The sequence below is a fragment of the Pelecanus crispus genome, chromosome 4 (assembly GCF_030463565.1).
Source record: "Pelecanus crispus isolate bPelCri1 chromosome 4, bPelCri1.pri, whole genome shotgun sequence".
Lineage (NCBI taxonomy): Eukaryota > Metazoa > Chordata > Aves > Pelecaniformes > Pelecanidae > Pelecanus > Pelecanus crispus.
In genome coordinates, this window is record NC_134646.1 from 7,230,203 (window position 1) to 7,245,411 (window position 15,209).

Genomic DNA, 15,209 nt, shown 5'->3' on the forward strand with positions numbered 1-15,209 from the left:
GGGAAAACCGTGCGGTCTGCTTCAGCCGATGTGGGGCAGGAGGCAAAACCACATGGCTCGTAGAGAGAAGCCACAAGCCCTCTGCTCAACCGGGCTCAGTTTCGCTTTGGCTCAGCCGAATCCACGCAGCCCATAGACAGGTCTCGCTGTCAGACCAGTGGGAGCGGGATCCTAGCTCAGGGGGTCTGTGTTTCCCCCCCGAAGGATTTATTTTGCAGGTACGAAGCGGTAAAACCAGCCTTCTCATCTAGGTGCCCAAGGCTGGGGACCCCTCGCCCTGCTGCCAGCTGAGCGCAGGGAGGTGCAGCACGCCGGAAGGCAGAGCTCAGCTCCTGTCTGGCCAGCGCCCAAGTACACCATGTAAAGCCGTACGCGTGCACGCACGCTCAGTTACCCTTTGGGCTCCCTCTGATACGCTACTACAGTCCGTAGGATGCACGCCTGGGTGATTTTAAAGAAATCTGTGTGCTTTATCATGTTTTACTACATCTGACGGTCAAGTCACGGCCACGCGCCTGCTCAAAAACATCCGGCAATGAACTTCTACCATCAGCATTAGCTCAGTTGGTTAGAGCGTGGTGCCAATAACGCCAAGGTCACGGGGTCAATCCCTGCTCACTGCAGGGGGCTGGGCTCGATGATCTCTCAAGGTCCCTTCCAACCCAAAGCATTCCATGATTCTTGTCTGCCTGCCTTCCGGGGGCGAGTTTTGTCCACCTGCTTTGGAGGGAACGAAGAACAGAGAGAAAAACGAAGAGCCAGAAGACAGAATTACCCAGCCGCTTGGTACACGAAACCCTTCAGTGCCTCCCAGTGAAGCAATGATCAAACTGGGAGAAAGGGGGGGCGGCCCGGGCTCTGGATCGCCAGGCGCCCGCCCCTGCAGCCGCACAGCCACGGGGGCCCCACGGGAGGCCCCACGGCAGCCCGGGGCAGCGAAGGCCGGCGGTGCTTCTCCTTACGGGACGCTTCAGACGTGGTTATAACATTACCGTCTGCGGCCGGGTCCATGCAAGAGACTGACGTTTACGGGCTGTGTTTCCCAACCGCAGACACCTGCAGCCGGGCCCACCGCACCGGGCCGCGCCGGCTGGGCCTCCTCCTGCGCATGCGCGGCAACCCCCCCCACCCGCCCCAGAGAGCCGGCACCGCCTCTTGCGATTGGCGGCGCGCCCCACTTCTTCCCGCCCCCTCGGGGAGCCGCCGCCCTTCCCATTGGCCCCGCGGGCCGGCGGCGCCTCGCGATTGGCTCCGGCGGCGCTGCGGGCCGGCGGCGCCGTGGGCGGCGCGGGGCGGGGCGGGGCGGCCCGGCGTTCGCCGTGAGGTGCGGGAGGGCCCCGCCGCCGCCGCCGCTTCCGGGTCCGTGGTGAAGCCGCCGCGGAGGGCGATGGCGTAAGTGCGGGGGGAGCCGGGCCGGGGCGGGCCCGCCGCCCCTGGGTGCCCGCGGCGGGGGCGTGCTCCCGTTCCCACCGGGCTGGGCCCGCTGCGGGGCTGGAGGCGGGGCGGGGGCCGGTGCGGAGGAGTCGGCCCCGCCGCTGCCCCTGGGCCCGTCAGGCCGCGCCGCCGGCGGCCTCTGTGAGGGAGGGGCGTCTCTGCGGGCGCCGGCCGCCCCCGCCCCGGGAGGAACCGGGGGGCGGCAGCGCGCCGGGGCCTCCGCCGGCCTCCGCCGTGCCGGGGAGGGGGCCGGGGGCCGCGGGCCGCGCCTCCCCTACGGGCCCGGCGGGGCTGAGGGGGGGGCGTTCGCTGCGTGCCGCCTCCTCCGCCCGACGGGGCCTTGTGTCACCGGTACCGGCGTGGCCCCTTCCTCCGCCGGCCCCCTCCGCTTTCCGCGGGAGCGGTGCGAGTGGCAGCCCCGCTGCTTTCAGGGGTTCCCGGCTCCCCCCCCTTGCCTGTGCCCTCTGTAGGGTCCCGGCTCCCCCGCCTTGCCTGTGCCCTCTGTAGGGTAGCGCCGTGCAGGGGGGCCGTCAGGTCGGGGGGCGGGAGCTGGGGCGCTTCCAGTTTGGTTGGGCCTGCGAGGAAAGTTTCGCTCTTCTTTTCCCCGGCCGGTCATGGGCGATCTCTGCCCGTGCCTGCCCTCCTTAGAGGGTTTCACCCACGCCCACCGATTTCACACAAAATGCCCCTGCTTTTTGGTGTGCCTGAAGCTGTAATGATAATGTGCTTGCACTTGACACTGTTGATTAAAAAAAAAAAATAAAATCTCATGTAATTTATCAATATAACATGCTTTAACATGTTAATACGGTGGAGGTGCCTTTAAAGATCAGCGTACAGCCAAGATCCCAGTCATAATCTACATCTGGATTTGTTTCCCATCGTAAGACACGCCTCCACAGCAACCTTCGCTAAAACTTTGTGAAAGCTTCTGAAGTTGGTAGTTTACTGCAACAGATGAGTCTATATATTTAATTTTATCAGCTTTAATATGAAAAAGACCACGATTGTTGCTATGGGAGTTCTTCTGTTATGTAATTTAGTTAATTCTACTTTTCTGGCTTTTTTTTTTTTTTTTTAATTGTAGCTGTGCAGGGTTTTTTCCCAATTTTTATGTGCAAAATGTAGTGATCAGATAAACAATCGGGCCAGAAATTTTGGCAACTGAGAAGAAAAACTGGAGTGTAGGAGGGGCTAGTCCTCTTGTTTGTAAAAGTATGTTAATAGGTTATTCAAGCAATCGTTGGTAAAAAAGTATTTAAGGTCCGAGTAGGCAGTTGGCTCTAAATGGATGTTCAGGGATGTCTCCTTAGGATCATGGCCTGATTTGCACAATTTGACAGCGTTCGTGCGTGAGTAGATTTTGCTCACGGTGAATCGTCTGGGGTTGATTGGGTGGAGGTATGTGCACCTTGGGGACTTCTCTAGGGAGAGCTCATCCTCACGTGTGGCGTGCTGAAGTAACTTGCCCCTTTTGGGTATGCTGTTAGAAAACTTTGGCGTGTGAAACGTGCATCAGCTGCTCTTTGGTAATTGTCCTTTTGCATAACTTCATCCTGTGGGAAGTAGGCAAGAGTTTACTGCTCTTCATTAGCAGCGTGCAGAGTTACCCTGTGTTTACAGTGGTGTTGAGATATACTACTTTCTCCTAGTAACTTCTTAACTTCTTATACCGCTTGTTGCTGCGCCAAAATCTTTGGGTTGACTGCCGACTGGGACAGGCACTGATGAAGACCTGTATGTAGTTCACTTAAGGGTGATGGTATATGTAGCCACAAGACTGTTTTTTAGTTTCATTTATGGCAGATTTCCCTCTTTCCCCAAGTTATGGTGATGTGTCAGAGGAGAAGTTTAGAAGTAGTACTTCTGGAAAAATTCATATGTAAGGTGTAGAAAACTCAATTTCATAGAGTATTTCAGAGGTACGGTGCTGTAGTTCAAATTAAAAGAAAGGGGGTGGGTGGGAAGTTATTGCCTTGCTGTTGAGACGAGCCCCAAAAAGGAATTTTTTGGTTTTTTTTTCCTTAAATAGAGGAGTGTGCATAAAGGGAAGTTCTTACTTCTACTGTTACGAGCCTTTAGGTTCTGTTGTTTGGCTTTTTTTTTTTGTCCTTTTTCTTTCTTCTGCAGCATCAAAAGCTGGCAGTGTAAGCAGGAAAACAACCCTCTCCCCTGAACAAGTCTGGGAGGCAAAGTTAAACAATATATTTTTATTTTTTAGAAATTAAAACGAAATGAAAAATCGTCCAAAGTTCAGTTAGGCATTCCTAGGCTAGCAGTTGAGTGATGCAAGGAGTACTGTATGTTGGCTGCTATAGCAGGAGTTTGTCTTTGACTTCTTCTGTATTAAAACTCATGTCCTGTACTACTAAAAATAAATAAGTAAAAATATATCACTTCTGCCGTTTTGGACAAAGAATCAGTAGACACTAGATTTTTCTTCTGTTTTTTTCTTGCTGCTCTCAGAAGGGTGGTGGTGTTTTGGTGTTGTGGTTTTTTTTTTTTTTTCCTGTAGATGCTTCTCTGGTGGTTTCTATTTATCACGTAAAATAAATCTCATCAGGTAGGCTACTGTAAGAATGATTTTTATCTTATATCTTACACTTCCTTTGAATATACTTTAATTTTGATTTAATTAATTTTTAAGTAAATGCGTTATATTTACTAACGTAAGCTAATGTAGTGCAAATTGTGTTTAACTAAGGCTGTCCAGGCACTGGTTTAACTAGGTGTGACTATCTGGTTTTAGTTCAGCTGTTTCCGCTGGAGGTTGTAGCAAGAATTCGTTAGTATAATTAAAGCTGTAGTTTAGTTTGTTGACAGTTTACCGCTATTGCTGCTTCAAGCACTGGCAGAGGGGGAAGAATATAGGCATAAAACTTAGTTCTTTTTTTAAGAAAAGAACTGCTAATCTTTAATTGGGTATAAGGTACAAACCAGTGCAACATGTCAGATGGCAGAATTGCTGTCACACAGCTTATTTTTTGTGTACATGTGTTTTTCGAGAACAACTTTCCTTCTCTTCCTTCCTCTTTCCCTTGCTTGTTGATTAAAGAATAGCTGAGCTTCCTAAGCTGCCCTGGGATGGGTTTGAAGCCTTTGGACCTAGCTGGAGTGTTTTGGGAAAGACGCCAAGGTTGGCAGATTTCTGTTTTGTGAAACGTGCCTAACGTGCGTATGGGTGCTGACAATGTCACGATACCTTCAGAGGAAAATTCAGTTGAGTCATGTTTATGTTTGTGAGATTCCTTTCTAATATAATTTAATCATCTAAGCTCTGATTTCACAGCAGCTGTTGCTAGAGATGCCTTGAAAGAAGGTGGTGGAGTGGGTAGGATGCAAAAATGCCATTTCTTTCCTTTTCTCTAAGGAACTGCTGTGAGTATGGCTGCTTTACTGGAGATGTGAAGCATCCAGGCCTGTTATCTACCTTCATTTATTTAGGCTAGGGGGATTTGTCTCCTGTTGTTTAATGTGTCATTTTGGGTGTAGTTGTGCCTCCGCTGTCTTGTAATTGCTGTAGAAGTTGGGAGTTGAGTATCCTTGGAATGGTAGTTAGCCTCTAATAACATCAATTAACATATTCGGTAAGTGCTTGATTTCTGTGAAGATCTGAGGAGTATGTCTGACAAATTTAAACTCCTGGTTTATTCCCCCCATGAATTCTAGTAATAAAAGAGGAATGGCAGGGTCCATTATTTCCCTACCTGCTTCATAACAGTATAAAAGTGTTTCTTCTTGGTGTTATGAAATGGTAGGTTTTTTTCCCCACCTTTGAATACCAGTTTTATTCAGCTGTTTCTACAAGGTGTGCCAGGAACAGTGTTACAAAGGATGTGATAAACAGACATTTTCTTTCTTTCTTTCTTTCTTTCTCCTTTTCTTATGCAGCTCAAGACCCATATTACCCTAATGCTCTCGGGCACTGAATAAAAGATCTCTTGCCTTCGTCTTCAGCTATAGGTACAGGACAGACCTTTTACAGGTGGGTTGTTGCTCCCTAGGCTGCAGCTGTCTCTGCCAAGCAGCTGCACTCTGGTGACCGACAGCCTGGTGACCGGGCTTCTGTTGTGGGTTGGTTTTTTTGTTTTGGTCAACTCTTTCATACATGCATGCTTTCTGTAAATTTTTAATGACTTTATTCAAGCAGAGGTTTGTTCTCGGTGTTGTTAACGTGTCAGGCTGAGGTTAAAACTAGTTTACCTATTTGATGTGACTGAAAGGTGGTTATAAACATTTGAAGCAGCTGCTTTTGAGCATTTGGTTTTAGAGAAGGAATATTTGCTGTGAAAATCGGATTGAGTTTGGAATACTAGAAGGCGGGCTGGAAATGAAGTGCATGCCCCCAGGATTATAACATCGCTTGCATCTTCTTAGTGCTGAGAAAAAAGGGTTAATATGTGACACAAGTAATTAAAAATAATTTTTTTTAAGTGTCTGTTTCTGCTATAAAGAAAGCCTGTCTGACCAGGAGGAGCAAATCTGCAGCAATATCGAACCCTCACATCTTCAAGCCAGTCTGCCGTCTGCTTTGAACACGCGAAGGGCTCTAAACATGTGCAACCTGAAAAGCAGGCCCCAAGTATGTCAGTTTGGGCATCATAAATAAAGGATTTGGTCTCTATCTCTCCTTGCTTCAGATAACTCATTTGCAGAAAGAGGACTACATAACCCCTTAAAGGACTGCTGTGAAGATAAATAAGAGTATTGGGATTCTGTCACTTCAGTGCCACAGAATCCTCCTCTCCTGTCCTGCTCCCAGGAGAAAGCTAATGCATTTTGTGTGTATTAACATGGTATGTGGTAAATGAGAGCCACAAGTGACATACTGACTTCCTGAATAGTAAAGATGTGCTTAATAAAAAAAAAAAAAAAAAAGGCAGGGGGAAGGCAAATAAACAAAAACACTTGTTACCGTTTTGGACTATGTTCTGGCATGCTAACTGAGCTCATTATCACAAAACAGTAGAGACCTTGAAAAAATACTATAAATAAGTGCAGAGAGGTAAACAAAGTTCTGGGTTTCCCTTCCTCCGTAGTGTGTTTTCTTTCTTGTATTAGCAGGCTTGGTAAGAGTCAGTTTCCCACCCAGACTGAGCTCTTATCCTTCCAAGGGTTGTCTGATAAGATTTGGAAAGTATACTGTTACTTCAGAAAAACAGAGTAGCAGTATGAATGTAAATTACAGGCTCATCAGCCTCTGGGTCTGTGTTCCTGGAGAGTGCAACAGTTAATTTTTTTTTTGTAAGATTGCAAAGTAATTTTGCCCAGAGGAGTAAATGTAACAGAGGGTGGGTGAGTGCAGGCAGCTGAGAGGTATGCGTGATTTAAATCTGAGGGCACAGTATGTAGGGCATGGAAGATGAAGGCAGATAGGTGCAGGACTGTCAACAGAAAGAAATGTTGGTTGCTGGAAGTACCTAATATCTGTCCTGGAAAGACTGCATTTCTTCCTCTTAACAGTCACAATGATCCAGATCCTGCCTCTCCCTCCTCCATGCGGTATAAATGCACAAGGACGTTATAAACAGTCTGTACTACTTAAGTCTCTGGGTGTATCCCCTTTCTATTACGCTAATTCATATGGCCAAAATTGCTTCATAATCCAAATGGGTTAAGCACCTGCTTCCTCTGAGACACATACTGAGAGCCCACATCTGGTGCAGGTGTTGCTGTTGCCTGTTTCTGGGTGGTTATGCTTTCATTGCCATCATCCTCTTCCTCAGGTGACTTGATCAAGGGTGAAGGGTGCCCATCAGTGGGGCAGGGTGTTAGAGGATCAGCTGTGGAGCTCCAAAATGATGTATGGACATGTGATGACTGATGGGGGATTCCTGTGTTTACCTGCATTTGCAGAGCAAATGTCTTCCAGAAAACTTCCAAAGATATCTAATTTATGGTTGTGGATAGGGGTGACAAAAACTGATGAGCATGGTCTTCATTTAAATAAGTAACTGTCAGGATCCCATGACTTGCAGTCTCTTGAGTTGTCTTGACATAGTCCTATTTAGAGCATAACGATATTTAATGTCCTGCCTCAGTATCGTGTAATATTAGGTGATAATTTCTTAGGAAAAAGCCACAGGTTGCTTTCTTCAGGGGATAAATAGTGGTGGGGTTCATTAAGGTGATAGGCAGTCCTCGCCAATTGACAGCACTTGCATGGTGGTCTCGATCACAGCAGAGTGGCCCTGTGGTCTCTTGGTAAGAAAGGGAAAAAACAAGTTCTTCCTTTATGCTGAAAGTGTTGATTTTGGTTCCTCCATTTACCCTGTCATTCATGGGTTAAAGGCTCTTGGAGGCTGCCTGCAGAGGCATCATCTGCTTCACAATACAAGTTGACATGTGGGGTTTTTATTAAGGTACCCTGAATGTCTTCAAGCAAATCACAGTGCCATTATGTGATTGAATTTGCCATTGTAATGTCCCTTCTAAAACAAGGGCTTCTTTTTGTAAAGTGTGTGTGGTGCTGATTCCTCCTCTTTGTAGGGGAGCTGAGTTAGTACCTTCTTTATCATCGCTGCTAGGAGCAATGTCTGGGGCTTTGGTGTTGGGGTTTTTTTTGTTGTTTTTTGTTTCTGTTCATGGCTTTCATGTTCTTTCTTCCCCATTCTGTTCCTTCTTACGGAAGAGGTAGCAAACAGGTTGCTAGCACTCATTTTTGGGACTCTACTCGTATTTTAGTTCAAAAAATAGGCTCTTGGTTCACAGTACTTTATTTACCCAAATGTAGGGGAGAAATAAGTGCATTAAAGGCAGGGTTTTTTTTTTCAACTTCTCCTATGTTTTCTTTTCAAGTTATAATAGTAAGAGATAGTATGGATATTACAGGAAAAACTGGATAAATTGTTAGTTTTATTGCTAACGCTTCTAAATATTGACTATTCCAAAGATGTTATGCTGCTCAAAACCAAGGTCTTACCAACGTTCCTTAGTTTGATGTTCTAGAGCTCTTGATGGAGAGCATCGAAGACTTCAAAAAGAAAGGAAATAAAGTCTACTCTTTTTTTTTTTTTTTTTTTTTGAGGGTTGAATACAGACAGGAAGACAGGCTGCTAGGAGCTGGAAGGTGTTATAAAAAAAAAAAAAGCAGAATTAATGCTTATCTTTCTGTAAGAAGGGTTGACAGATAACGTCCAAGGGAGATGACTTCAAATGAAATTAATGCATGTAAAATACTGCTGTGTAATTACAGATGTTGCTGAGTTGAGCTACTCCTTGTTAATCACACTTAATTAATATAACCCAGTTGCAAGATGATTTATGGGTGGTTGGATAAGTGTGTAAGATCAGGACTGGTTTTCTGCTCTCTGTAACAGAGACACTGTGTAGTTTCTTTTTACACGATGATGCAAATCTATCCTAAAACAAGAGAATTGATGGACATGGTAGATTAGGAGGTTATGGAAATTTTCCATAGCTCCTGAAAGTGTCTGCTTCGGCCTTTCCTTCTGCAGGGACAGAGGGTTCAGTCTTATATTGTCTCGTATTTCCTTTTTGAATGTTAGAAGGCTTAATACAGACTCATTTTTACTTGTATGTTCAGTTACCTTTTGACTTACTACTACGGTACAACAGTTTTATAAATTTATTTGCTATTATATGCTGTATAGGGCATTCCGGGTACTAAATTTGGAGAGCATATTTTGGCATTCTGTTGATCTGTAATCTCTTTTAGGGAGACACGTGCCTGGAAACTCTTGTTTGTTTCAGCAGAGAAGAGTGGAAGTGTTTCTGGAGCTCTAGAGTAGAAGAAAGGGTAGCTGAGAATCATGAAGATGTTATTGAAGGAATAAACCAAGTAAATTAATATTTGTGTGAAACAGACTGTTGGAGATTATTTAACGTGGTACTCAATTTTTTCCAAACTGTACTGTGCTTGTTACTCATTTCATGATTTTTTTTTTTCCTTCAGTTCTATAGGTGCTGGTGCAAAAACAGTTTAGCAATGGATCAAAGAAAAAATGATAGTTTTGTCCCAAGTATCACACAGTTGGAAGACTTCCTAACAGAACATGACTCCAACGTTGTTTGGCTGTTAGTAGGTAAGGTGAATCTATTCTGTTTTAGTTAAATGGTTTTTTTTGTGTGTACTTTTAAATGTGCTTCTCTAAATGCTGGCATACCAATATTGAATTTCTTACCAAATTACATCAAAACATTGAAAATAGATTTTTGTTTGTCATATGGCTGTTTAGTGAGGTAGGGCAATGCTACTTCAGTAATTCAGAAAGAAAAAATACGGAACGTTGCCAATACTAATTGTGCTGCAACACTTGGGAGATAAATCCAATGTGCAAAGGATGATGCTCTACCACTGCGACTCTGTGTAAGTAAGAACTTGGTGAGAACTTCCCTCCATGAAATGAGCTTTTTCTAATACCAGAGTAAGCTGGTGATTACTTGTAATACCATAACAAAGGATTAGCATTATAGCACATGACAGGCAGATACAATAACTTCGTTATACCAATATGTACATATCTGCTATTTAATATGATATAGCTTGAAGAGTGATATGAAGACTATTGTGTCTAATGCCTTAACTTCTAAATTGTGTGCCACAATCAGCCTTTAAGCCAAACCATCGTGTACTTGGTCATGGGCTGTTCTTGTAAACGTGCCTGATTTGGTGTGCTAATTTTTTTATAACACTAGTGCTATTGTTTATATTTGTGTGTAGGTACTTTTCTGAATCTATGAACAGGTGAGTTGGGGACAGTAAAAAAAAAAAAAATTAAGTTGTATTCAGGTCCAGATGAGAGTGCTAGAAGTGTGTGATGAATTTGGACTTGTCCAAAGGTAGATAATACCTGCTTTTCAGCCTTGATTCTTGGACCTAGAGTGAGGGGCAGCACCATTAAAAACAACTTTATTTTTTGACTTCTGGGAAGTTAAAGCATGTCTGTTGGCTATTGACGTACTGGAATTATTGTTCAGTAGGCCAGACTGAATGAAAAGGACATAGGCAAATTAGCTGCGGGTGCTTTCTGAATATTATTTATTTCACTTCTAGTATGTTGACATGGAAAGTTCGTACTCAACATAAATTTCTAAGTGTAATCAAGATGAAAATAAGCAAAGTCACCGTGCTGATAGTTGCTCATGGTAAAAGGTGGAACAGACGCGGAACAGATCTGAAAAATTTGTCTCTGGAAGCTTTGACTTGCGACTTAGAGATGCTCAGGTTTTACACCAAAGAATAAAAGTGTCAAATTGCAGCCTGCAGAATTTTCTTTCTCTGGTCTTCCTGCTCTGCACTGGATTCTTAGTGCAAACTATTAGTAATTCTACTTGGAAAGTACGTAGGATATAAGCAATTCCATGTAATGGCTATAATTCAAACTAAAAGCAGCTTTCTTATTTGCCTGGATATATTAAACTTACAAATTTCTGCTTCACAGAAGGGTGGTTGGAACTTCTTTGTGGTGACACAAAGAACAGAAAAAGCTGGGTAGCCTCCTGTTATTTGGTTTGGATAGAAACATCTTAAAGTAACATTTATTAACTGACACAGCTTCAACCAGCCATTCCTCCTTTGCTTTCATCTGCTGACCTATGGCATCCTGTTATAAGAGAACAAAAAAAGATGTCAATAGTTTCTTCTTCTGAATCCTGAAACAGTTAACTATTGATCCCAGTAGAAGAGGTGATGAATTCTAGAAATGAACGTGCTCCTCAAGAGCTGTTGCTCAATTCTAGAATATTTTCTAAAAATCACATGCTGTAAAACTTTCCAGAGGTAATTTCCAAAATGTAGTTTCGCTGAAGAGGCTTTTAAAATCAAGCATATAATAATGAGATGAATAGAGTTTGAGATCTGTCGCTTAATAGCGGAGACTAAATTTGGTGAGGGAAAAGAAAAGGCTATGATTTGTGGCAGAGGAGAGTGTAGTGGTAAAGGCAGTGGGTTAGGACCGTAATGCCTGGCAACTGCACTAGTTTGCTGATTTTTCTCAGTATATGTCACCTTAAGAGGGTAACTGCTTGGCTTTAGGTATCTAGAAGTGAAGTGCGTAGTTGAACTTTAATCTCAATTTAAGTTTTAGTACTGGAATGAGAGCGTGAGTCATTCCACCTTTCTCCCTACATTGACAGAGGAGCGGCAGCGAGTAGCTTACTCATCTGAAAGCGAGGGGAGGTGAACGCTGTCCTTGGAGTGTACTGTCAGTGAAAGCCAAGAGCAGTTTGTTTCATGGGGGGTAGCTTTAACCCTCCCTGCCTTGTTCCCGTGTCAGCACCCACATAGATTTGATTTGTTTTATGTGTCAAGCCGCTTACCTGCCCGAGTGTATGAGCTACTTGAATTTTGGCCACATTAGATCCATTTTCCAGTAAGGAAAAGACAAAGTCATGCAAGTTTTTCTCTTCTACCTTCTCCTCATCTTTCAACAAAGCACAGGCATTGTTACAAAGCAGTGGAGCATCCCACTGCAAAAAAAAAAAAGGGGCAGTAAAAGGACAGGTTGTTTTCGTAACTTTTTTTGTGTTTTTTCTTTTTTTTTTTTTTTTTTTTTTTGAGTAATCATCTGAACTCTCTGCAGAGTGAAGGCTTCATACTCGTATGCCTTTCTGTACTTCAGATTTCCCATAAAAGGCACAATAAATCTGAATTTTTGAGTATGAAGTATATACATAAATGAAAAACTTCTGTTACAAAGTTGAGTTAGTATAATGAGTAGAGATACCTCAAATACAAAAATTGCTTCTTTCCTACTCTGCTTTGGATGAAACAGAATGGTAATTATCAGTAAAGTGGACTGGAACTAGCCTGTTCCCTGGCAGTCCCACTGCTTTTGGGTTTGTCCTTCTGGAAGCTTTGAGAACCCTTGTAGTTAGAAATAGGTTACTAGCTCTTAATCAACTAAAGTGAAAATTACTTTGGGGATTAGCAGACCTAATTTTTTTTCTTTTTTTTTTTTTTAACATGTTTCTCATTGGATTGCTATTTCTTTTTTTTGCTATCAAATTCCATGCTTGAACTGTTGACAGATTTCTGCTAACCTGAAGACTGGTACATTTGTCTAAGGATACAGCAACTTAGGAAATGGCTTCAGATGTGATAATGTTGCTTCTTGTGCTAAGATATGAAAGACCAGAAATTTCAGTTGCAGTTCATGGTTTGGAGAAGGGTGGAGAAGGAATGTAGTATGACTTTTGCTGTGGTGTTTTTTTAGGGTGTTTTGAAATAAATGACTGTGTGGGATCATGCGTGTTATGATTTGATCTATGAAATTTAACTTCTTGGATGATAAGAGATGCAATTAAATATGTGTTGCCTTTTGCACGTCCTCAGGAGGATGTGGGGTTTTTTATATTGGGGAATGGAAGAGCAGTGAAGAATCTCTACTTTTCTGAACTTCCTGTTTCCCCTTCTTTTTTCTCCCCATCTGTTTACACCTCTCACACAGAGAGATTCTGAAAGCACCCATTAAAATGTCCCATCAGGTTCAAATTTTTTTTGAGAGTAGGAAGAATGTTCTTGTGCTTTATAGTCTTAATAGGTAAGGCTTTTATCTAGGTCAGCATGCTTCAAAAAGTATTTTAATCTTTCAACAGCGACAATACTGTCTTGTGGATGGATTATCTACCTAACTTATTATAATTCCCGGAACATTGGACTCATTTTAACATTGGTTCTTAACAGATTATATAAACATGGCTACATCCATATTGGTAAGTTATTATTACTGCAATGCTGCTGTTTATCTACTGCTTTTTATTATACCGCAATTTGCTAAAACCAAAATGTTCCTTTGTTACAGTAATTTGAAAATGATCAGCATGGGTTTAATTTAAGAAGAGAAAAAGTTCAATATCATGCTTTTGGGGAGGATTCTTGGTGTAGGTAGAAAAACACCCCCTTGAAGTCTCTCATTATATTAAAGTTCACTTGACAGATTTTTTTTTTTTTAAGTCGAGTTTACTTTTTTCTGTTTAGTCTGTATATTTTGTCTACTTAAAAACTGTACACTTTCCCTTACCCCTTTTTTCAAAGCCCTGTAATCATAATGGTTAGTGTCCTAAAAGGAGAAGATTGACCTCAGTCCCCCATGGAACCTGCCTGAGCCGCTTCTGCATTTGCCTCATGATTTGGTGTTAAGGGTTGGAGGTTCCCACTCCCCCACACCTTTGAGGCAGGTTATACGGCATCTGAAGCGTGGGTAGCAACCGCTGGAGTGGGCTCAGAGGGGCGCAGTGGAGTCTGAAGCCTCAACTCCCTGTTATGGCAGTGTCCTTGCTTTCTAAATAAGCTGTCAGAACAGCTAATCATGTTAATCCATACTGGGACTGTGATATGTAGAATTCATACCGCCTAGAACATTTGCATCAAAATCCATTAACTTTTTTTTTTTAAATACTTTAAAACATTTTTTTAATAAAACGGGTCAGTACAAATCACTTGGGCACTCACCCACATTACAAAAATATCTGATGCTGAGTCACAGAGGGCTGTATCCCACAACCTCACTCTGACTGCACTTTTAATTTTCTTTCACTTATTCTTCCATGCCTTCCTCTGTTTGCTTCCCAGAATGATGATGACTTTAGTTCTGGACTTCTTCTGCAACTATTGATCATAAATGCAGTGAAAACGTAAAAAAACCCTAACCCACCCACAACCACCTGCCAAAGAGACCCCTGCAATAATTTGCTTATGTCCTCAAGAATTTAAGAACTGTAATCCAAACCATCTTCAAATCCAACTTTTTGAACAGCAATATAGATGAAATACTTATTGGCTGCTACACTTGATCTATGGGCTTTTATTAAAATTTCTCTGTGAAATTGCTATTAAGTAAAGACAGCTGGACATAGCTGGCCAAATGTATGATGTTCTTTATAAACTTAATCAGTAAGAAGAACATAACATTAATTAAATCCCATGATTTACAGCTTGTATTCAATTGATTAATGTTGATTTTCTTTTCTTTTTTTTAAAAAAAAAAAACAAATTATGGTTTACTTAAATTTCTGTGGGTGAGGTGAAAAGCCTTAGGAAAAATATGGGCTATTGCATTACCTGCTGGTCTTTTCATGCTTATTAATCTTTCCTGCAGTAAACACAATTTGTCTTAATAATTGGACTGAAAATTTTATAGCCATTTAAAATTTGAAAAATTATTTTGTCAGGCATCTTTATTTCTCTAATTACAGTCTTGCACACAATGGCTTGATACTTACAAATGTTCAAAATAGCTTTCTTAACTCTTTTCACAAGCTTTGCAAGGCACCTGAATGTTCCCAAACGACTAGTGTGTTTGAGGGGGCTGGTTGTATTCTTGGGTGCTGCCAAACCCAGTGCCTTTTAGAGCTGCGTACTTTGTGTCTTTTATGTTCTGAATCTCTGACTTCCCTTCTCCTCTGAAAGCCAGTGTCTTTTCAAAGGGAAAACTCAAGATACCCAGTAAACACATTTCACATAATTGAATGTTATATTCTTCCTGTTGAGAAAATAAAGCATCAACAACTTTAGGCTAATGTCTGATGAACGCTTTCTCTCACACTAGGTTCCTTTTCGTTCTCTGTGCTGTCTGGAAAAGTCATGGTTCGTGAAATCTATTTCATCACAGAAGACATGTCTATCAGGTACAGATTTCCAAGGGAGTCACTCTTCTAAATAACCATTTGAAATACAGTAAATGTATATGTCTAAATAACACATACCAAAATATCATCTACAAACGAGCAATAAATATATTTATAAAAGTTAAAAATAAACTGACTCTTTTGATGGTAGTATTTAGGCATTCTTAGATACTTGTGGTGTTAGC

General features: G+C 42.6%; 1 protein-coding gene across 9 annotated transcripts in view; it reads left to right on the top strand.

Annotated features, from left to right (window-relative positions):
• Positions 1–1,358: 1,358 nt before the first annotated feature.
• BLTP1 (bridge-like lipid transfer protein family member 1) overlaps positions 1,359–15,209 on the top strand; it is a 133,502-nt gene continuing 119,651 nt past the window's right edge. For all 9 annotated transcript variants that reach the window (XM_075709416.1, XM_075709421.1, XM_075709417.1 and 6 more), the window contains exons 1-4: positions 1,359–1,392; positions 9,350–9,479; positions 12,994–13,110; positions 14,946–15,024. In XM_075709416.1, coding sequence (XP_075565531.1) covers positions 9,383–9,479; positions 12,994–13,110; positions 14,946–15,024 — 293 coding nt within the window. In that variant the 5' untranslated portion in view covers positions 1,359–1,392; positions 9,350–9,382. The remainder of the gene's footprint in view (positions 1,393–9,349; positions 9,480–12,993; positions 13,111–14,945; positions 15,025–15,209) is intronic.